The 24,503-nt window shown below is 38.7% G+C and overlaps 1 protein-coding gene across 1 annotated transcript; it reads right to left on the minus strand.

The window, feature by feature from the left end:
- Window positions 1-4,950: 4,950 nt before the first annotated feature.
- On the minus strand, window positions 4,951-9,666 carry dlx3b (distal-less homeobox 3b). Its single transcript, XM_020510222.2, has 3 exons — window positions 8,900-9,666; window positions 7,219-7,409; window positions 4,951-6,216 (listed from the first exon to the last, which is right to left on the minus strand). The coding sequence occupies exons 1-3, from the start codon at window positions 9,231-9,233 to the stop codon at window positions 5,911-5,913; spliced, it is 831 nt and encodes a 276-aa protein (XP_020365811.1). The 5' UTR covers window positions 9,234-9,666; the 3' UTR covers window positions 4,951-5,910.
- Between the last annotated feature and the right edge of the window lie 14,837 nt (window positions 9,667-24,503).

Here is a 24,503-nt window from a genome sequence, read left to right on the forward strand (position 1 = left end):
AAGTGTGAATTAATTCTGCTATCAGCGTCCTCTTTATATTCTCAGCTCAATTAGCCTTTATTACTGGCCATGTTTACTCATCGAGAGATGGGATAAAATGTGTTGAATAGAGAAATTGCTCATCTTTGCAAATTATAGGTAATTTCAAAGCTTGAGATTATAATAATAGCAGTCCAATCTGGACAGCCTACGTATAGTCTTCCAAACAGCATAATTACTGGAAAGGTTTAGGAACTCCAGAGAACTGAATTCATTATTTACTCTTCTCTTTGACGAACTTGGGGCTGTTTGATGAATACAAATCGTACAGATATAATTACAGTTCGGATTATTTTTTTATTATTACGAGCCTCTGGGACACATTCTCCAGTAAATCTGAGAAGGATACTGCTTGTCCACAGTGAGGAGCCGAGATCAGACCGGGCATTTATGCCCCCTTTTCTCTGTGTGGAGTAAAAGAAAGGTTGGGAAATGGCCTTTTTAAAGGTGAGGTGAGGGATCTTTCAATGGGCTTTGTCGAAATACTTCCCGTTGTAACGGTTCAAACAGAAAAGAGTTGTGAGGTCAAACCGGGCTCCGGCATTGTGAATGAAATTCTGCTGCTCGCCTTGATGCCTGAAGATCAGGGTTTTGAATCGCATATAATAACAATCCGCCTCGCCAGATCTCGGTATTTCTTTTCCGCCGAAAGCGTGAGTGCAGACTCGGGAGGGGGGAGGGGGTGGGGCGGGCAGCCTTCAACTCCCGACCGAATCGTACGGCATGTTCAGTTGGACAAGGCTGTTAGACTGGGTTTCGTTTTAACTTTCCGCAGACTGCAAGCGGGAAGCTCTGCACAGAATCCTGGCATCATGTTTGGGATTGTCAATTCTTCGCTTTAACTGAATCAACGCTACAGCAGTACAAGGGGATTCATCACAATATCGTAGTTCCCAGGCTGAGGAATATAATTGAATGCAAATGGTGCCTTTCAGTCCGCAAAGGGTTACACTTAATTATTGCTCTTAGGGACGATGTTACATGCTAAATGTTATGTAATGATTTCAGAATGCTGTTATATGCCATCTATGTCATATTTAACATGCACACCTAGTACTGAAATTGGATACACTGCTTGCTTCCTTTCAACTCCGGTCGCACAACATAAATGCTGTAAGTGCAACATTGGCAATATTTGAAATCACGGGCATTTTGCAACAATGAAACTGAAGCTTTAACGTATTTCCAATTATGCATTCCCCCATCCCTCAGCCCCCAAAGCCACCCACCCCACGAAGAAACCCACCCGCGCCAGTTTCACTTTCTCTCTTTCAATGGGCGGGCTGTTTTTTAAATCATGGTTCTAACCCTAACCAAAGTGTTGACGAGCTGCTCTTTGTACTGCAAAGCGTCCTTCTGAAAACAGCATTATCTTTGTCATTCTCACCGAGACGACTGCAGTCCACTGCTCCCTCTATCTGTGTCACGTAAAATGCCAGGGTTTAGATAGCCTCCACCTTTTTGGTTTGTCAATTTTAAACGATTTTACCCTCCTTCCACCACTGGGTATCATCAATTAGAGCCAGTAAACACGGAGTAAAGTGTCAGTTCCTTTGCGTACTGGACGAAGCACCATGCATTTACACACTGGTCCGCGAGTGTGCTTGGAACCAATGTATTTGCAACATAATTCATCTTCGACATATTTACACATTTCGCTGCGCAGAAACGGATTCTTATATATTATTCAAAGAAACCACATTTAAATAATATTTTAGCGAATGTTCATTTATTATTTATCCCTTCAAACGCGAATTTTCAGGTAAAGTCATCTAAAATTCTACCACAAAATAAGGTGAGCGGATTGTAACCGCCTGACCCATAGACAGACTTCGGATAATGTTCAAGAACAAAACTTAATTTATTTGCTGATTTTGAAATTCGTGTGTTATGGACTTAAAATATCTACGTAGGAGTGCATTGTTGTGACTGTCACACCAGTCTGATCTTAACAAACCGGCAATTCGTGTTTCTCGAATCGAGAAAAATATCATTCAAAGAAATAGAGGTACATTTATTTAAGAAAGCCTTTTCTGTTCTTTGGATGCGAACTACGGTGAAAGCTGACAAGGTATTCACGGTGAAGTGTTGCTTTCCGAAATTGAGATTTAAAATATACAGTAAGGTGTAAATAAAACAAAAACCGAAAGACCCGCGGATGCTGGAAATCAGAAACAAAAACAGAAATTGGGGACCCAGTTCTGAGAGAGGGTCACTGGACCCAAAACGTTAACCCTGATTTCTCTCCACAGATGCTGCCAGACCTGCGGAGCTTTTCCAGCAACTTCTGTTTTTGTTTCTAATAACAACAAAACACTTCATTTCCCGGCCGCAATGTGAGCTTAAGGAGCTCCTTTTGAGTTAACTTTGTGCGAACTGCAATACCTCGGAAGTACAGAGGATGACAATAGATGAAATTTTGTTCAACCGATTCCACGAAGGAAAAGCTCCATTAAACTGTTCTGCATTTCCACAGTGACGGCGTCTTAAAGATACTCTATTGTATGGTTATGGGAGCAACTTAATTTGAGTTTGTGCCATTTTTGCAGATTGTCGGGGGAATTATGAAGTTTCCGAAACAATATGGGGGCATTTCTAAAGCGTCTCAGATGATGTCTACGAAATTCTGTCACCGATCTGCAAGAATATTTCGCTCGAGTTCTCCCGTTCTCTACATATAGTTGTACATACTTGCAAGAGCGTTTCTTTAAAGAAAAAGAAATAGCACAATGATGCATTTATATTAAATGAACGTAAAGTGATGTTAATTTCTTCGATCAGTTCCAATAGGTGGTCCATTTACCTCATTAGGCAAGGTGTGTGCATTTGGTAGAATTCTGTATACAACATCAATCGCAATGTCTATATGTAGCTATTGGGCTACATAACAATATGTAATGTGATCAGAGATAATTTTCAACCAATATGTCTGTATGCTTCATAATGATGACTGATGACTGATAACTGAGCATTGTATTTTAACTGCAGCCTGTAATTGATGTTCATCGCATTCTCTACAACCGCAGTCCTTGCATAGGGTCTAGCCAAACAATTCCATTCTTTTGATCTATGGATTTCCACCTGATTTTTACAGCTGTTGCTACCGACTGAAACAGAAACGATTCATTCAACAGTGATATCGGCTTTCCTGGAGGGATTCTATGTAAGATTTGGTGGAATAGCTGGAGATATTAACATGATAGAGGGCAGAGCCGTTGATAGCACAGTGAAATCAGTGGTAACTTTTGGCACTAATACACCCGACGCAACCAGTGCGTTCCTCAAAGTTTCGAATGTCTCCTTGAGTTTCCCCCAACTTATCACCACGTCGTATATTTTGCAACATGACACATACGCACACACACACATTCCCTTCAATCATGGCGAGGATACCGCTTTTAGGATTTCGTCATGTCTTTTTAATTACTACCGAAGATATTTCGTAACGCTGCGTGCCTGTTACTCAGCCTTAGTTATTACTCGCTTTATGTACACAGCGAAAAATAACCTTGACTCACAAACTCACTGTTGTAAATAGTAGGGACCTAGACGAATTCGCAATGTGGCACGGCCCGCTTGTAAGTTCGAATACAACATGAACTGTCCACCTTATATGCAGGTACATAGATTGGGAAATCAGGGTAACTATTCTATGGAATTGTATGAAATACACCACCCGTGGATCTGTTTATGTACAGAACTAGTACTATAGATATACGCTACCAAACGCTTGCATTCGAAACAAATGCATGGTCAACTTGCAACTATATTACCGTTTTGGTAATGAAAGCAATGGCATTTGTTGTCCTAGTTCTACATTAGAACGCTTCTTGGCTTTATTTCCTTCGGCAAGGCCGAAACTTGAGCAGTAAGACTGTTTAACGATGCTGTGCAGTAAAATGCATCAGCGTAGTTATTACCATTGGATCTCAAGTCACATCTGGATTCGCAGCTTACGCAGGGAATTATTTAGAACTACCTGAGGATAGTGAAATTTATCTAAATACATTTCCAAACCAAATATTAGCTTCGCTGCAATACACCAGGCATGGGCATGGGTGGTGAACTTTTGTCACTGGAAATCTTATCGACTCCAAGTTCGCTTACAAGTACCAACTCCTTATATTCCCACTCCCCTCCACTGGAAGCCGCATCCTTTTCATTGTAAATGCGGACCTCTATTCTATTCGGTTGTTGAGTTCGGTAAGAATAGGGTTAAACCAGGCAGCTCCTGTTGTAGTCAGCCTGGCAATTGCAACAGCTTTGATGCACTTGCTGGTATGTGAGCTCTAGCACGATATTAACCCCAGGCGATGGAGCAGTTTTTTTTCTGGCAGTCGTGCCTAATAAAATCCTGCTCCACGCAACTCAGTGTCTCCAGAATGTCTGCCTGGCTGTCGCCTATAGAGCTTTTGCACGCAGCCCTCAAACCAAACTGCCTTTAATAGCTGGAGATGGGTGTACGTTTAACTATTTACTTTCCATATGCTGCCCTTATGTGGAGTTCTCGTTGGTTTTCATATGTGTTTTAATATTTCATTCTATTCCGACATTGTATCCAGCCCTGTCTGAGAAAAGGGGCCATTTCGGTAAAGTAACCCATCTCTTAGTCACATTTCGAAGCCATTCAATCTCGGTAAAATGCAGGCGTAACTTTCGGTCACCATCCTGCTTAATTGTAACTTTAGAACGTGTACAATAGTAAAAAAATGTCGGAGATGGTACTCCGATTAAAAAGCAACTTCAGTGGAAATGTGAACATTTAAATATTTTATGGTGATTCCGAAAAATAGGCCAGTGTCAAAACGGGGGTTCCAATCACAGAGAGTTCAGTTTAGAATAAGCCATCTTCTCAACAGATTTCAAGTTGTCATCATTTCTACTTCCTAAATAAAGAGTGTAAAAGCAAGCTGTGGAATGATGACTTTTTTTATTATTAACATTCTCAAGGACATAGTCAAACAAGCATTTAAAAGATTTATTACAAAACAGAATGTAAGTTACAACAGAGCTTGGTACTTCTTGGACATTCTTTACAAGCTAAAGTTGCAATGAAATTCTCATGATTTTGAGGAGTTCCTCCCAGTGTCACATATATCCTTAAAAATTACCCGCAAGGTTTTTCTTAATTATTATTTTATAGCTGGAGTGTAAAATTTTATGTACACTTTCTTTTAGAAAAAGATACCCTGATAGAGCATCATAAATAGAGTTCCTGCTTTTTGTCGATAGTTTGTACTCCATCATATTGTCTATTGCAAACTGAATTCCCATTTTACAGTGAATGCCATATTTTAAAATCATACTGCATCGGACATCGTTCAATGGATACATTATATCTGCTACATCAAACAAACTGGCCACTACTCTCTAATAATATACAGGCAGTAATAATTTAACCACTCCAATAGATCAAAAAACTTAAATAATATAACAAAACATAGGCAAAGGAATGCAAAAGATTGTGTGTTACTGAAACTGGGAAAATTATAACAGTTCAGTGTGCAGTGGAGATCTGACAACTGATAGAGTTACAAAATACCCCGATTTTGTTCCTCATATACAGTTTTTGGTATTATGTACAAAACTGCTTTGCTTTACTACAGAAATGAAGGGGGTACATGCTGGAAGTTTATTCCATTTTCCTTATGGTTTTAGTTCATTTATAGCCTGGCTCTTCTGCGGCATGGATGTAGAGTTTTATTCACTACATAATTTATTTATCTTTACACTTCTGTGAAGAGTTTTGGCATATTTCTCCCCCCTCTCTAAAAGGAGCTATATAGACGCAAGTTGTTGTTGTCATTTTCCAAAACAGCAAGAGATCAAAAGTTCAAATGTTTCAAGGTTTTTGAAGTAAAAATAAAAGTTTTAATAGACTGCTCCAGTACTCTGAGGTGGTGGCTGGTGCAGTGAGTTTGTTGCTGTTAAGTGAGAGCCTGAGGGGTGGGGTGGGTACCAATGATTAAAGTCTTCCAGGTAGCTCTGAGATGAATTATGAGGGGTTTGGTGTTGAATGGGGTTCCTAGTTGAACTGTGGCTCTCCCAAACGGCTGGAGAAGGAGGTGAATTGCATGCCATCGAGTCGCTGTTGTTAGGACTGTGCTCCATTGTGAGCTCTCCATTTTTGTACAACTTCTTAAACTTGGATCTCCTGTTCTGAAACCAGATTTTCACCTGAGTAGGCGGGAAAGAAATTAAAAAATGGAACTTGTGGTTAAGACTTTGTTATTTAGTGTAATAGAGAAAACAAGTAAATATTTAACAAAAGGTGCCATCAAAAAAAATTACTTCCCAGAAATACATAAGTATAACCGTTACTATGGGAAAGTTTTGCCTCTCCATGTTCGCTGAGACTAAAGGACACTTCTTTTATTTCAGTTTTCAATCTTTAGTACTTTTATTTAATTCCTGTATTCTTTCAAAGTACTTAAAATTGATCATGATGGAATAAATTCCTTTACTCCATAGATTCTCTTGTTTAATCAATATCAATCCAATCTCATGCAACATCCCTCTCCATTCAAACACAGAGGAGAGAAAATATGGAAAACACATTTTTAAGGTTTTTGAATTATGTTTATTTGAACAATTTTCATACTGTTGACTTGATACCTTTTATCTTCTGTTTTGTGGAGAATTACGCATGATTGCAGGTAGGCACAATGCTAGATATCTTCTAAATCCCTTTTTGTCACTTATTTAGTAAATTTGCTATTTTAAAACTGTAGTGTTCAATTAACGTCTGATCATGAATTTACTTGGCAAACTGCATGTAACAGCTTTCCAGTGTCAGCATTACACCATTTCATCTTTTCCAATAGCAAAAGATAGCAATGATCAATCAGTGAAAAAGAAACAAGACCTACAGTGAAAAATGTAAAATTGCACAAATAACTGAATACTTCTCAAAAAGGCAATGGAAGCACAAGCAAGGTAGTGCATAATTGTGAGAAATATTTAGAGAAACAAACGTAGCGAGAAAACTTGAAAGTGTCCCACCACCTCAGGTAACATAGTGTCTGTTGCTAGTATACCTGTTTATAAGCCAGTGTGGAAAGAAAGATGACTTGTCTCAGCAGTAAAGCGGGTGTGGAGCAATCACTCCCAGGTTAAGCCTTAGCCCAAGGGTACTGATGTAAAGGCAGTGGGTGCACCGATACTGTGAATAGAGCATACCTGTGTTTGTGTAAGTCCCAGAGAGGCTGCCAGTTCTGCCCGCTCAGGTAATGCCAGATACTGTGCCTTTTGGAAGCGTTTCTGCAGAGCTGCCAGCTGGAAACTCGAGTATATTGTCCTGGGCTTGCGAATCTTTTTAGGTTTTCCATTCACAATTCGCACTTCAGGCTCTGGTTCTTCTTTCACTGAAACTTAAGCAAACACCAAAAAAAAACAAGTTAAACATGGTCTCACAGAATGGTTGAGACTCCACATCATAAAAAGAAAACACAATGCAGCAATTCAGAATTCAGACTAGGCAAAAACAAAATTCTCCTTTGTTCCTTCTCAATCCAAATTGCAAACGTAAAATAAATCAAAAGGGAATACAGAATTCTTTAAAACATAAGAATGCAACTTGAATATTTGACTGGTGTAACAGAAAGATATTTTCAAAGCTCAGTTTGTTATTTTACTAGTTTAGCCAATGATTCCTTGTGTGGTACTATTACAGAAAGTGGGAAGAAGCTGCTAATTATTATTACAAGATTATTATCTTATTTGAATAGTGAAATCCCTATTCATATTTTCTATGTCATTCATATACAGTATAACTTTGTTTACTTAAGGCTTTACGTTTTATATGTATAGTATGCCAATAGGGTAATAAAATCATCACAGGATTAATGAAGACGTCCTGATGCAAGGAAATTGTCCAGCGTCCAAATGAGGACAGTGGACTGGGGAAGACAATCTTTACTGTGTGCAATTTGAAATGACGTCGCCAGCTTTGATTTTGTAACCTGTATTCATCCCTTTTAAAACTGTGCCAGGATGCATCATCCCCGACCAGAAATTAACACTCAACTTTGCCTGTTCACAATGTACGTTTGTCATACTGATGCTTCCCAAGCTAGCAAGAGAGCAATGCGCCTCAGCCTGAACAAAGCAAATTCATTCTGATCAAATGCAGAAAACAATTTTGGTGTTAACATCAGCTCGAACCCAGTACCCTGTCTAGCTTCTGGTCTCGCAGCCCTGTTAGGTTCAATTGTTATTGTAAAGAGCTAATCTGCTCTACTAAACCCTTGCATACATCACGAGCATGCACTTTTAATAACTCTTAGGTAACACTGACGAGCAAATTAAAGTAATATGCTTGAATTTATTCGTAAACTTGTTTTAACTTACTCAGATACTTTGGATTATCATTCATTGGTTGATATTGTCAAATGTGCCTGATTGAAATTGTTATAATTATTTCGTGCCCTAAAACATTTTGGTCACCAGGGATGGTTCAAAAGATTACAACACAACCCCTTAATAAAGCGCCAGACACCGTGAATGTAGCGTCGGGTAGCACCTTGCTGTAGATCTAATGCGGCGTCAGGCTACCTTGAATAGTGAATTGAAAATGTCTGTTGTCTATCAAGTCAGACACTTCATTCTGATGCAGATATTTCTGTATGGCATGTCAGCTCATATAAAGGGGGCCTAGCGTCTGATAAATTATGCTATCACTTTCTGTAACATTCCGTCAGGTATAAACATTCACGCACAAAGACTACACTAAGAATCTCCCTCTAACATGCAAACAGCAAATCTCTCCTTCTGCGAGGGAATTCGACATTATATATGACTAAGCAGCAATTAGTTTGCACTTGGCGTTCTATTGGAGTTATCTTTGCGATAGACACCGTACCTCTTTCGGCCGCTGATAGTTGTGGATCCCTGTTGAAATGGCTGTACTGACGGTACGAATTGCTGTAAGCATACTCGGGTTTTTGGGAATAGGAGCCAGGCCCTGGAATATTATTCAGATTAAATTGGTGGTACGGATAGTGGTTCACGGGTTGAGAATAGGCTGAAGTCGAGTAATAGTCGTGCTGAGGGTGACAGGATTGCGGATTATAATAGCCAACATCTGTAGCCGTCGATTCTGGAAGAGTTGGAGAGTCTTTGGCTGGGTGACATCCCATAGAACTCTGCATGTCGGTGAGGAGAGCAGGCAGCTTCTTCTCATAGGTTCCACTCATTGCTCCCAACGATCAGTGTCTCTTTTTTTGAAACAAAAAAAATCAACTTTTTTTTAAAATACAAAGCTCAGACTATGCACACATCACTGTGCGCCGAGGAGATGAGATCCTTACAGCGACTGCAACTCAAAGCAAACTGATGTAACCTAACAAGCCCGGCGTGGTTAAACCCCTAATTATATGGAACCGAAGGGTGGATACAGGAAGCTTATTGGTTCCACGGATGTCGCCGAGAAAAGCAGTCCAAGTTTTTCAGACTTCCCACGCTCATATTTGTGGAGCCAAGTCTATTATCGCTCTTCCTCAACTATTAAAAGTGTCTGCCGTTTTTTTGTGTGGATGCTCCCTCCAAGCATTCATTTGGAGGGGCTTGAAGAATTTAAACAGAACTCGGAACAAGTTCCGACTGGCACTTCTCCGTTTGTAATTCTGGTTTGATTTCTTAGAGAGAGAGACAAAAAAAGGGTGAGACTCGACCTACTTGGGCGGGGTGGGGTGGCGTGGTAGCGCCGGCTTGACTTTCTACAGTTCTCTAAAATAAAATCAAATACTGCAAATATAGACAGCGACGCGAGAGATGGCTTGCTCGCTCGTGCTCAGGACACATTCGGTGGGGGTCATCGTCATGGCTGCATGTTAAGTTTAACTTTATGGAGTGGAGCTGAAACAGACTTTAAGCTAAAATTTGCAAAAAAAACCTGATACAATTGATACAAATTGGATCATACAAGTATCCAAATCCTTTAATCTGCGACCATCAACTTTAACTTCACTAACTTAAATTCTGTTTTCTTTTAAATGCAGTGCAGCATATTGCTCCAAAACCATCTCCAGCCTCCCAACCCAGTGCTTCTGGTTGCAAGGAACTGGGTGTGGTCTAACCTGTGTTGCTGGTTTTACCATGGTTTCAGACGCCGTAAAATAAAATATATAAAAACACACACACACACAGTTAAGAATGTCTCCACCTTTCTTGCTTTGCGAAACATCCTTCCACAGTGAGTCCCAACACGCTGCAAACCGCTGGGAAACATGGTGACTCATGGGGAAGGTGCCGAGCAAAGGTCCCCCTCCACCCCGACTGTATATGCCCACGACGCAGCGACAGCAACCAGCGGCGCCGTGTGGACGGAGATGTCGTCAGGGTGACTCGTTGTTTACCTGGGGGACCAGGAGATTGAGGCAAATAAACCTTGCGCAGAATCGATCCTGCTCACCCAGAAAGATCTCTTCGCTTGTGAGCTTTGAGCAGAACTTAAATAACTCGGGTTCAAAGTGAATGAAGCGAAATAAACTTGCATAAAACAAACGGGCTGAATTTTGAAAGTGATTGATACAAACTTTGAGAGAAAAGGCCGGCTAGCGATTTTCAGATGCGCTTAATGCAGACTGACAAGTCCTACAAATTGCCACATAATCATTTATCTTGTAATATTTAACATCAAACTTTACATGAATGTAAAGGTAATGCTTGCAGGCTCCCTGCTGAATATTGGCAGGAGACATTTTCACGGCCTCTCTTCGTTATTGGTTCGTATAGCTGAAAAAGGACGAATTCTGACTCTTAACTGATGTTGAACTTGGCGGTTTCTTTTTCATTTTTCACTTATTTCAAATGCATATTTTCCAAACTAGTTCTCATTCTCCCTGGACCTCAAAGCAATATTTCATATTACAGGCGGATTATAATCAAATACGAGACAAATTGAACTGAGTTAGTGTTCCTTGTAGATCATGCAGTGGTTAATTCATATAGAAAACACCGTACAAAGTTAGTTTATATTGCTTCAACTCCCGATAGCAATGCATGCATCATTTAAAGCCCGTTCTTTGAAAATGCTGCTGAATAAAAAAACGTTTGCACTGCAAGCTAAAGTAAACCTGATATTTCAAGTAACGAATTTTCTAAGGATATTTCTGACGTTGGGACATTGAGTTGAAAGTCGGCAATTCTGTCTGATGAATCACGTTATTCGATGTACAATGGTGCCACCTAGTGTTTCCTCCGTACAAAATTGGACCCTCCAATATTTGAAATATATTTGTAAGTCGCTGATTCGTAATTTTAGCTTCGTTTATTTTTGATCTGTCTGGAGCAAACGTTCATGATAAGCAATCTTGCCGCCACTATTATCCAGCAGACAGAAAGCCTCATACACCTGAACGCGGCTTAGTCAAATATTTTAACAGATCACCTTTTAAACTTTAAAATAAAACAGAAAATACTGCGGGAGATCTGAAATAAAACAGACCTGGTGGACCGAAGGGCCTGTTCCTGAACTGTACTGTCTTATGTTTTATATATTTTAAAAACAGAAAATGCTGGAGAAACGCAACAGGCCTGGCAACATCTTTGCAGAGAAAGCAGAGTTAACGTTTCGAGTTCAGTAACCCTTCATCAGAAACTTTTAAATTCCATTAAACACTGAAAAGTTGACAGCCGTTGCGTCTTAATGTCGTCAGGGCTCGGTTAGATATGATGAGAAAGTTATTACAACTCCGATATATCCTGAAAAGTGACCCTGAAACTGTGTAAGGTATTGTTAGACAGTGGCAGGCTGTATGCTGGGAACAACGCTTATTCATACCTGAGAGCATGTACAATGAGCTTGAATGCTGTGGCTATCTGCTAGATGATGGTACATGAACGCAAGAGGTGACCGAATCTGTGGGCCAGACCAGGGAAGGGATATTATTTGTGATGCCATTCGTGATTTCTAACGTCAACAAAGTTTGCGAAGTTGTCTGAAACAAAGCAGAAATTGCTGGAGAAACTCAGCAGGTCTGGCAACATCTGTAGAGAGAGAAACCGAGTTAACCTTTTGAGCCCAGTGACCGTTCGTCAGAACTGTGCAGAAGTAATCTGTTTGGATTTGACGTAATTAGCTAGACGCCAACACAGAATTTCAACAGCCATTGCTTGTTTTGTTCTATGTATATTTATTTCATTTTCTTTTCGATTAGAAGCAGAATTGGCAAGGTCTTCATCAGTATTTCTTCACCGAAGCAAACTGACTTTACCTTTCCAACAAAATGCTGCGAGTATCGTTGAAAGAAAAACAGAATCTGTTCAGAAGTTATTTCGGACTCGAAACATTAACTGTTTCCCTCTCCACAGAGGCTGCCAGACCTGCTGAGTTATTCACTGCGTTTTGAATATTTAACTGCCCAATTAGCAACTGCAGCGAGTGAGGTAATCAGTCTGAACTGCTAACTTTTTTATTCGTAGGTGCTGCCTAGTAGTCTAATATTCTTTTCCAGAAATATCGTCACAATCGGAGTGAAGCGATTTCACAGAGATTGGGATGCTATGACTGATGAAATAGAAACAGAAACAGCTGGAAAAGTCCACTTGACCGGTCACCATTTGGAAGAATTAAAGATAGCTCAAGGTTTCAGGCCCTGACCCATCACCAGCGTTTTCTGAATCGTTCAGGGCCTAACTAAATGTAACTTTTTATTGTTTTTTTTCTGTTGGTCTGGCAGCAAATGTGGTGAAAGAATCAAAAAGGCATAAGAAATACCATGGGAAACAAGAAGAGGAGTAGGCCGATCAGCCCCTTGAGACTGCTCCACTATAGTTGATCTGACATTTGTCATGTCCACTTTCCTGCCCTTTCCCCATAACTCTTGATCAAGAAGCAATCTCAGCCTTAAATATAGGCAAGGGCTCTGCCCCCACCCCTCTCTGTGGCAAGGATTTCCAAACACTCTCAACCCTGTGAAGGAAGAAATTCCTCCTCATATCGGTATTAAATTGGCAATTCTTAATTCTGAGACTACATCCTCTGGTTCCAAACTCCCCCATAAGTTAACATCGCCTGTGTTAACTTTTCAGGTTGATGATCTTTTGTTTTGTGAAATATGCTTCCTGAGCTGTTGAAAATTTCCAATATTCTCTGATGCTACTTTGCATTTCCAGCATCCACAGCATTTTCTTTTATGTTGGACTTTTCTGTTGTTAATAGCAGGTTTCTAATATTCAGGTTTTATCTGCTCAGTTTCATGTACTTAAAGACGGAGTAAGGGCGTTCATATGGACACACATAACAAACACGTAAAGCTGATTTGAAGCAGTTTGAAATTTGGCTGATTTTAGATTTGAAGTAATGAAAAATGCACTCAGCAGAGATGTAACACCATCTCCAAGAAATAGTTGAACACTATCGAAGTTTCTCCCTTGCTGCAATACATCATAAGCAATGTTTGGCTCAATGCCAAGTTTTAAAGCTTAATTCTAACGTTTTTAATCTTACCAGAAAACTAACTGCCCCAATGAGACTGATACTTATAGTACATATAACTCCATAAATTACAAAGCCATTAAACACACAATAGTGTATAACCTAGGGCTTCCACACCAACACAGTATGCAGAATAATCCCAGAACACTCGCTAACTGTTAATGAAACTTGGTGTAGATGAGTTTAATTTCAATGTGACTACAGTTTGGTCAAACTAGAAGCCATTGTTGCAATAAAGACAGACAACTTTGAGTTTATGCCCCAATTTAAGAGTTGAACACTTAATCTAGGCTGATAACATGATACCAAAGACACAATGTGCAGTCAGAGAACTACAGTTAATGTGTTAATATCAGCTCACCCACCTATTACAAACATAAATGACCCTTAAAGTGTGATAAGAAGAGCAGGAAATAGTCTTGATCAACATTCCTCTCCGTTCACTGCATAAAACAGTCCATTGCTCATGTTCACAGGATCCAGTTTAGAGAACAATTGGCTGCTGAATTTATTTGCATAAAATAGTCAATTAATGTTAAGAAAAGATAATTCAATGGATTCAAGGACTTCTAGTTTTCCAGAGTGCAAGTGTTTTACAACATTAAAAAATGCTACTAAACAAGTACATTGTATGCTTCAATAAAAATATTTTGTCCAATACTTGAATGAAAAATTAATTTAGTTCAAAGAAAACAAAACAAACCTGCACAGTTTATAACCCACTCATTCTAACTCAGTTAACCCCCTAATTAAAACAGAGAACTTAAGCATTTCATAAGAACAAGTCAATATTTTCTTCATCTGAAACACTTTTGATTTTATCTGAATCGTCTAAGTCACATTGGATTTAACCAAGATCAAACTGGATACTGAATCGATAATGACTCTACCAGGGGTGAGGCATATTTGTTCTGTGATCCAAGTAATGACCATCTAAGATTCATGGTTAGGGATTTATTTCTATACAGGACAATTTTCATAAACATGCACTGCTTTGAATGAGTAGATCAAATTCAATCGTTCTGATACTTCCTCAGATAATTTTAAAAGCACAATTCCACATATCAGTAATTTTACTAAAATTCATTTTGCCACAGACACAAAATGGGCAATCCCTTTTAAAATATCAACTGTTTTGATAAAATATTCATGGGAGAAATCTCACTCACTTAGTGTTGAATTTGTTCTAAAATGTAAGTTGAATGCTTAAAAAATGTTTTGAATTAGCCATTACTTTTCCCCATCTGCCTGTCACACCCGCTTGTCTCCATTCAACCTGTAGAAGCTGAGGTGGTGAACAATTAGATAAGTGGCTCCTGGATACTCTGTCAACAGCTGGAATCAGAGGAGTTTGATGGACTTCACAGCTTGCATTACAGCAGTGTTCAGATTTTATAAAATAAATCACTGCAAAGTACCCAGTTGTCAGTTGCTCACGGAACTTTAAAAGCAAAGGGGGTGACCATTAAATTTCACTTCAAATGGGTTCAAAGTTGTTAGAGCACCCACTTCACATTAGCCCTGATCCAGTTTGAACCCCAATCCTTATTTAATAGCTTGTCAGTTGAGAAAAAAGCTGAGAAAATTGGCTGACTCACATGCAGAACTGTGGGACCTTTGACTATGAAACAAGGCTGACATTTCTGGCAATGGTCCCAAACAGACCAGCAGCATATGGAATACTACTTGGTTCTTGTGGCATTGATAAAACTGAATTAAAGTTTCCTGTCCTCTCTTTAAGGCTTTTGGTTGCACATCTTGAATCCTTGTACAAATGGGTAGGATGTGAATGACACATATTCTGTGTAGACATTTTCTAATCAACCTATTCAAAGATATTGAACCCAATCCTCCTGAGCCAGAATTAGGGACACTACGACTGCACCACATGAGCCCCCTCCTCCACCTCGCTGTATATTTGAACGTGTAAATCGGAATCAGCCACTTCAAATTGAAGGCAACCTGATTTGCACATTAACCCATCCGCTTCCCTCTTTCAAACAGATACATTAGTCACCTATTTACAGATCGCCCTGGAAATTTTATTGCTGACCCTAAGCACTAACATTTTAGTCAGGGCACTATTCCTCTCCCCACTGACTTTCAATTGCTGATCATTTATTAGGCAAGAAACTGGCAACTGGTAGTTAAAAGTTTCCTCCAGAATTCTCAGCATTTAAAAGTATTAACTTAATGATTTGCTAAGTTAACTTGCAAGTCATATCAGACATTCAATTGAAGTGACACTAATCCTAAAAGTATTAACATGAAACCCTCTCTCAAAGTAACATATAATATGACTGGTTTAGATGAGCCTGCTCAATTCTTAGCCAGATGAAGCCCATTTTGAAAGAATCAACTTGTCATTGTCCAAGAATTCATAATAAAAAGTAGCTTCACTGTATATTTTTTTGATTAGTCTTTTAAACAGAATTGCAACTGCAAAAGAGTTGTTCATGGTATTCTTCAAAGAGTTGGTAACCCCTCGATTTTACTCCAAAATAGACCTGCCAGTGCAACTAATGGCTTGGGAATTTTCTATGCTTCATTTTCCAATTCATTGAACACTAAAAGCTCTTCAGCACTAAACTGCAACCAGTGAGTGAAGGTAAATTAATGCAAGTTAAAATAATCACTTCCTCAATGAGGGTCGGAAATTTGTTTGGTCATTCTAAACAGAGACTTCTTAAATTAAAATGCAAACATTATTTTATTTTCTAACTTATTTTTCAGATTAAGACATATTTTATTCACTTTTACCTTAAAACATTTTATGAATTTGCAAAGGAAAACTCTTCCAATCATGTTACATTTTTGACATCCTTAGCACCTTCAACTTAAATAAATGACATGTTGTACAGATAAAGATAGCCACCAATTTATGCATATCATGTTCTCATGAACAACACTGACATGAATGGCTAGGTGTTCTGTTTGGTGGTGTTTATAGAGATAAACCTTGGCAAAATAGCACTTCCTGCTTTTGTTCAACTGAGGCCACATACACATCTGAACAAGCAGGCATCAGCTTGGCACTTATTTAAAGGACAGTATCTCTGATGGTCGCACACTTTCTCATTGTTTTGGTGAGTGAGCCTCAAATAATGTGTTTTGATCTTGGAGTGGAGATAGAGCCATATCATTCTGATTTATGATGAGAGAGCTTCTACAGATCCAACCAGAAGCTGAAAATCAACAAGAATGGAGCTAGTGTGGAGATTCCAAAGGAACAATATATTCCCATTAACATGGAATACACAAATCATTCCATTTTGAAACCGATAGGAAGATGATGTAGTATAATCCAGCATTAGATTATGATCTCCAATGGCACCATATTGAGTGAGTGTGAATAAGGAAACTGCAGAAATTGTCTGCTGCAGATAGCATTTCAGTCTGGGTCTTTATGTTTTTGCAGTAGATTGCATGTTTTCTTGCTGCAAAATACATCTTGTTATTTTCTTTGCACAAGCTAGCATTAGTTTTTTTTAAGCCTTAACAAATAAGCCTGTTTCTGTTCTTTAGCATTTTAGTTAGTTTTCAGAGGCTTTCAAATCCACCACCCATAGGTTAAAGAAACAACGGACTTTTGCTTTTAGGTTCTTTGGAAGCTTGGGATGTAATGCACACAACAATGAAAGTAACATAATGTGCCTTTTCCAAAATGCACAGATCATATTAAAATGTTCACTTTGAAAGCTGATAGCATTGATGCTTTACATAATGAGGCTATGTAATTTCTGTAGTGAATCCTCATATAATTCTATTCATTTAAATATTTTATACCTTTTAACAGTATGGTAAAGGAGCCACTAAATGTTTGAAATTAAAATCTATTGCAAGTGTATCCAAGGAAGTTGGTTTAAATTTCACCTCAATAAATGTCCTGCTGTTGACAATGGGTAGTGTTTGCCAAATTTTAAGTTTATATTGTTATTTCATCTATTTCACAATTTGTTTCAGACATTTTTAAACAAAATATCAATATTTTTGAGTATTGGGCTATTTCTAAAAATGGTGCCACCCCCAAAGTTTAAGTTATTTACCCTTTTGGCTATTGAACCACCATGCATTTCTAACATTTTACTGTGTGTTGTTTATCAATACTCAGACAAAGTACAATGCAAACCTATGACAACATATGCATCTCTTGCGTTCCTCATCAGAATTTTATATTTATTAATAACACTGTAATTTTAGATCAGAGAGAAGTTGGTGGTGAATAGATCACAGCACTCAAAGTAAAGGACACCGTGTGATTAAAAACAAATTACATTTAACAATACTATTCTCAGGATACAGGCAATAATGTACACGGCTAGATTTATTGGCTACTTCTATTGCTCTGGGTCATTAAAAGTCAACTATGTTGCATGGGACAAAGATTTAGTGTAGTGGCTGTACCAGGATGGGGTGGCAGGTTCTCCTTTTGTAACAATATTATTGAACTAGTCAGGTTTTTACAAAAATCCAACACCTGTTCTTTTCATTTGTGTGTTAATGTATGAGGCTTCCAGTACACACAGGTGCACTGTATTATAAACTGGACTGACCATCCTAAATCAATTGATAGTATAGTTCTTCACAGACTCAGAATTATGCAGAAAATAGAACATAGAACATAGAACAGTACAGCACAGCCCTTTGGCCCACGATGTTGTGCTGACGTATTATCTTACTCTAAGATCAAACTACCCTGCATACCCTACATTTTACTATCATCCATGTGCCTATCCAAGAGTCGCTTAAATGTCCCTAAAGTATCTGACTCCGCTACTACCACTGGCAGCGCAGTCCACGCACCCACCACTCTCTGAGTAAAGAACCTACTTCTGACATCTCCCCTATACCTAACCCCAATCACCTTAAAATTATGCCCCCTTGTAATAGTCATTTCCGCCCTGGGAAAAAGTCTCCGGCTATCCATTCTATCTATGTCTCTCATCATCTTGTACACCTTTATCAAGTCACCTCTCATCCTTCTTTGCTCCAATGAGAAAAGCCCGTGCTCCATCAAACTTTCCTCATAAGACCTGCCCTCCAGTCCAGGCAGCATCCTAGTAAATCTCCTCTGCACCCTCTCTAAAGCTTCCACATCCTTCCTATAATGAGGTGACCAAAACTGAACACAATAAAATGTTGTTCAATTGCAGAATTGCACCTAATGTTAGACACTGTGTCACTACTTTTGCAATCGCTGTCTAGTTAGGTCAATATTTTGCTTATTGCAGACAACTGAAGGGGTATGATGTTTGATACTATCCACCAGTCTTTGGAATGTACAGCCTACATAACTTGAATCACACTGGCACTGAAATTCATATACCACATTACTAATTTATGTGATAGGCAGATTTTTATTTTGACTTGGCCGCATTCTAATAGTGGTGAACACCACTTGTAATGCAATGAATTGTGCACAAACTTCCCCCGTTTCAACTCAATTAAATGGGTCACAGCCATTCTTTGGTTCATTTATCAGGGCAATGCCCTTACAAGTCAGAATCAGTCTACCTGTTGTGAAATCTAAACAGACCCTGGTATTCACAAGTCACTCGGCATTAATTGCTGCATACACTCTCCTGTTATACTGTATAAAGTTGATTTCCCTTAATTGGTATTCTTGGAAATGGTCCTGATGAATACAAAAGGAAATGCTTTGATTCACTTTTTTTTTTCAAAAATACTCAATTTTTCTTTTTCATGACCCAATACTGGAAACACTTTTGGCGGTTTCCTGTCCAGAACAAGCATTCTAAACACTGGGAACAATTCTACTTTATCTGCCCAGCGTCCCCTTCCCATTCAGCTTGTCTGAAGTGTATTAACCTCTCCCTAATTTCTCACACTGATCTGTGAACATTTTCAGACCCAGTCTACTGCATCTATCAGTCTTTGTATTAACTCAAGGTCATTAGCTATGAAGGTCTCTGTCTGAACCCTGCTATCCTCATGTTCCTCAACTTGCCCGCAGATTGAGAAAGGTATGGAATATTTGAACTCTGAGGAAAATTACTACATGAAAATTTTCATAAGCAACTTCAATTTTAGTTGCTTGCACACATTGTTCAAAAACCGAACTGCTTAAGCTGTTCAAATCCCAGATATGTCTGGTCAATCTTTTGCCTGAGAGTGAATGCTTTCTGTTGGTACACTTCTGACACTAAGAAATAGTTGTGAAAGCTTAAAGTAATTCCTTTTATTGCATCTTAAATGGTTGCACTCCCTTCAAGTAAGGGAGAGTAAATGAATGTCTGAAAGAATGTCTTGGCAATTAGAAACTGATTGTTTCCAGTACTTGAGGGAGCAAGAACAAATGGTTCATAGATACAATACTACATGGAGGATATTTCAAACTGTAGGCAGCAAGTTATGAAGCTGCGGTATTCACTTCCAGGGTTGGTGGTTGAGGCAGAAGTTACGTAAACAAATAAGAGTAAATTAGTAGACTGATGAAATGAAAGATGTGGTAGGGATTTGGGAACAGGATAAGTAAATTGGCTTATATGGAGTTACATAGAATTTAGAGCACAGAAATCTTCGCCTGAACCTTGTGCCATTCTCTTTGGACTGAATCGACAGGGGCTTACTTCACTAGAAAAAGAAGACTGAAGGATGACTTGATGGAAGTCTTTGAAATTATGAAAGGTTTCATTAGGGTAAATGTGGAGAAAATATTTCCATTATGACGAAGTTGAAGAAAAATCTAGGGCAATATATATTTAAGATAATAGCTAGTAGATCCAGTAAGGAAGTCATGTCAACAGAGTTTTTAGAAACTAAGAACTCATTACCTGGGAGAGTAGGTGTGATGAGTGGCTAGGAAACATTTTAGGAATGTTAGGTGTCTGCGTGGGGTAGTGGGGAATAGAAATAGATACTGATATGATGAAATGAAGATGAAAGAAAGGGCACTCATGCGGTGCATTATATCCAGCACAGACTAGTTGGGCTGTTTCTTTCGCTGTTACAAACTGTTACTTATTGATAGGGAATCAGACTACGTTTTCAGATTTTCATTTTCATTTAGGATAAATTGGGTGATTGAAGAGGTCATATTACCTATTTTGTATTCTCCCCAAGCACAAGTTTGTGTAGTTAAAGAAAAAAAGTAACTCAGGTTAATCTTCTGGGAAGAAGGTACACTTTTCTACACAATGGTGAGATCTGTGTTGACTATGGGTAGGCTGTTAATGTACAGGTCTCATATGTAGGTATTATAATAGTCACATTTCATAAACCATTATCTTTTAAACTATTTATTCAGTGTCTGATAGAATACAGGTAGGAGTCCAGAAGATAGTTAATCAGCATTTGGACTTGGATATCAGGCCCATATGATTCACATCGCCATGAGAATCAGTTTAGGAAGGAAAGGCAATACAAAACCATTGTGATTGCAGGTTTCTTAAACTATTCCTAAATCTCACACACAGCTCAGTCTTCAATAATCTGAAGGAGAAATAAAAAGGGATGACAGAAAGATAAAGGAAAATTGAAAACACCAAGTTCAGAAGGTTTCAATGAGGTGGGAACAGTCATTTAGCTTTCGCCATAGAGAGAAATCACCAGGTGAATCAGCACATTGAAAGTGTGGGGAGGCAATGGCCAAGTCGTATTATCACTAGGCTGTTAATCCAGAGACCCAGGTAATGTTTTGGGGACCCGGGTTTGAAGCCCACCATTTAAAAAGAAATCTGGAATTAAGTGTCTAATGATGAAATTGAATTGTTGAAAAAAAATCTTCTTCACTACTGCCCTTTATGGAAGGAAACTGCCATCATTGTCTGGCCCACATGTGACTCCAGACCCACAGCAGTATGGTTGACTTTTACCTGCCCTCTGGGCAATTCAGGGTGGGCAATAAATGCTAGCCCAGCCAGCAATCCCCTCATCCTGTGAATGAATTAAAAGAAAAGTCATTTGGCGACTAGAAGCTGGGAATGGAAAAGGGAAGTAGGCCATCAGAAGCTGGGAATATTTTCACAGTGGCTCTGGGGAATCGATTTTCCACTTAAGGGACAGATTAAAATGCAACTGTGGTATGGGATTGTTAGTCACTTTGGGAAACTTTTCTGCATTTCACCATATAAGTGCCTGAAAATAATACTGTTTTAGTTTGTTTGTTATAGTAAGAATCTTAAACCATGAAATCTCACTGTGTGATCCTTCACATAAATTGCTTGAAATTCAAATATAAATTTACAAACTAATGGTCTGTACAGGACAGAAGCAAAATATTATTTTATATTAAATGGAGGCCCTTATTCTCTGACTGTGATGCAGTGTCCAATATCCTCCAGTCAGGGGAATCATTTCTCAGCACTCCTGTCCAATAAGAACAAGATAACTAAAAATTCTGTAGTGAAGGCATCACTAAGTGTGGGTGATCATAACTTGATACCATTTCAGATCAAGTGATTTAGTTAAGATAAAATTAAAGTTTTAATCTGAGAAAATCAAGTATACAGGTCTAGGAGACAAGTTATTTGAGAGAAATTGGGAAACCACATTAGAAGCAAGAATAGTTGATAAACATTGGCAAATGTTTGAAGAATTAATTAATTGCACCAACATATTGGTAGTGGCATGTAAAGTTAGCACCACACAAGAGTAAATAAATGACCATTTCCCAGAAAAGAGAATCTAACCATCTTTCTTGATGTTCAACTGTATTATGTTTATTGAATCTACATCCTGCACACTATCCATTAACAGAAACATTACCAGATCAGCCATTTAAACACTGTAGCTACAAGGGCAGTAAGAGGCTCGAACACTGTAGCTGACCTTTTGACTTCCCCATGCCTTTCCACTTTCAAGAAGGCACAATTCAGGAATGTGATAAGATACCTTACACTTGGCTGGATGAGTGCAGATGCAGCAACATTAGAGAAGCTGACAATGTACAAGACAGAGCAGCCCGTTTTGATTGGCACCCCCATTCACCATGACATTCAATCCTCCTCCAGAGCAGTGTACTGTAGCAGCAGCATGTTCCATCAATTTAGAGGGGCCTCAGTGTCATTGCACATCAATTGTACAAAGTAAATATGCAGGTGTGACAAACAATTAGTGAAGCAAATGATATTCTATCTTTTATCACATGGGAATTGGACGAAAAGAGTGAAGAGGTTGTATTATACCTAAGTTGGCAGGTATGCTCAGATGGTTTTCTTGTGATGTAGAGTGATGCCAACATTGTGGATTCAAATCCCAGATTGCCTTAGGTTACTATGAAGGACTCTTCTTCTTAACCTCTCTCCTCACCCTAGGTGTGGTGACCCTCAGGTTAAAACCAGCATCAGAAATTTGTCTCTAATGTGAGAGCAGCCCAATGGTCCTCTGTGACTTTACTTTTCCTGCAATTACATAAGGACCAGTTATGGCTACAGTTCTGTGTACACTTTTAGTCTCCTTATTTGAAGGAAGGACATACTTGCCTTTTCATTAGACTGGTTCATGAATGAAGGTTTGTCCTTTGAGAAGAATTAAGTAAATAAGGATGAAACATGATATAGTTGAAATACATGTGATTCTTAAAGTACTTGATAGAATAGGTAAAGGATGGAAGTTTCTCTTGACTGAACAGTCCAGATCAGGGGATCTCGGTTTTGTAATAAAGCGTTATAATATAGAACTGATATGAAAGGAAATATCTTCATCTTTGTAATTTCCTTACTCAGAGGGCTCTGAATATTCAATTCTTGCATATATTCAATACAGAAATCAATACATTTTTGAATACTAAGGATGTGGGGATATTGTAAGAAAAGGGAGTTGAGGAAGAAAATCAGCAATCTTTATGATAAATGATAGGGTATATTTGAAGGAGTGAATTACCTATCTTGTGCTTCTGTTCTCAATTTCTTATCCTATTCCTAGTATTACTATACTTTATGTATTTCCATACGTCCCTAGTTCTGGTATTTCAGTGTCTCCTGGTTAACCATGTTGAAACTGGCCACCATTGGGCTAAATGATAAAAGGAAAAAGCAGGTTAAGACCGTAAGATGTGGGAGCAGAAGCAAACTATTCGGCTCGTTAAATCTACTCTGTCATTCAATGAGAATGATCTGAAAATCTTCACCTTCATTTTACTGCCTTTTTCCCATGACCATTGATTACTTTACTAATTGAAAATCTGTCTGTCTCAGCCATCGATGTACTTATTGACTCAACTTCAACAGCTCTCTGTGGTAAAGAGTTCCACAGATTTTTACCACAGATTTACTACCCTTTCAGGGAAAAAAAATCTTAATCTCTGTCTGAAATGGACAACACCTTGCTCTGATCCTCAACTCTCCCACAAGGGAAACAATCTCTCCATATCTACCCTGTCATACACCCTTATACATTTCAATAAGATCTTTGCTCATTCTTGTAAACTCAACTGAGTACATGCCCAACACACTCAAATCTCTTCTCATAAGAAAATCACTGTCTAACTGCAATCAACCTAGTGAATCTTCTCAGGATTGCTTCCAAAGCCAGCATATCTTTTCTTTAATTGAACCAAAACTGTTTGCAGTATACCACGTATGGTCTGACTAATACCTCGTATAATTTTAGCAAGACTGCTCAATTTTTATACTCCATTTGAAATACAGGCCAACAGTCCATTCTCCTTCCATATTACACTCTAAACTTGGAGGCTAGCTTTTTGAGATTAATGCACAAGTACTCCAGCATCTGCAGTTCCTACTATCTCTGATTCGATTTTACCCTCATATCCCTCTGTGTTACAGCTTTTTGCAGTCTTTCTTCATTTAAATAGTATTCTGCTCCTCTATTCTTCATGCCAAAGTGTTTAACCTCACATTTTCCATTAGTCCCTGAGGCACTTGATCATTTGGTATTTTTTGGAATGCCATTCATATCCTCTGTCACGAAGACTCCCGAAGGGGCCCATGTTCTCTTTGGACTGTCTTTTCTTTTGTTATATATTTAAAGATCCTCTTATTGTCTGTTTTTATTTGTTTGCTAGCAATTACATACTCATAGTCCATTTACTCTCTTTTTTTTT

This window comes from Rhincodon typus, chromosome 30 (assembly GCF_021869965.1).
Source record: "Rhincodon typus isolate 14 chromosome 30, sRhiTyp1.1, whole genome shotgun sequence".
In the NCBI taxonomy this organism is placed as follows: domain Eukaryota; kingdom Metazoa; phylum Chordata; class Chondrichthyes; order Orectolobiformes; family Rhincodontidae; genus Rhincodon; species Rhincodon typus.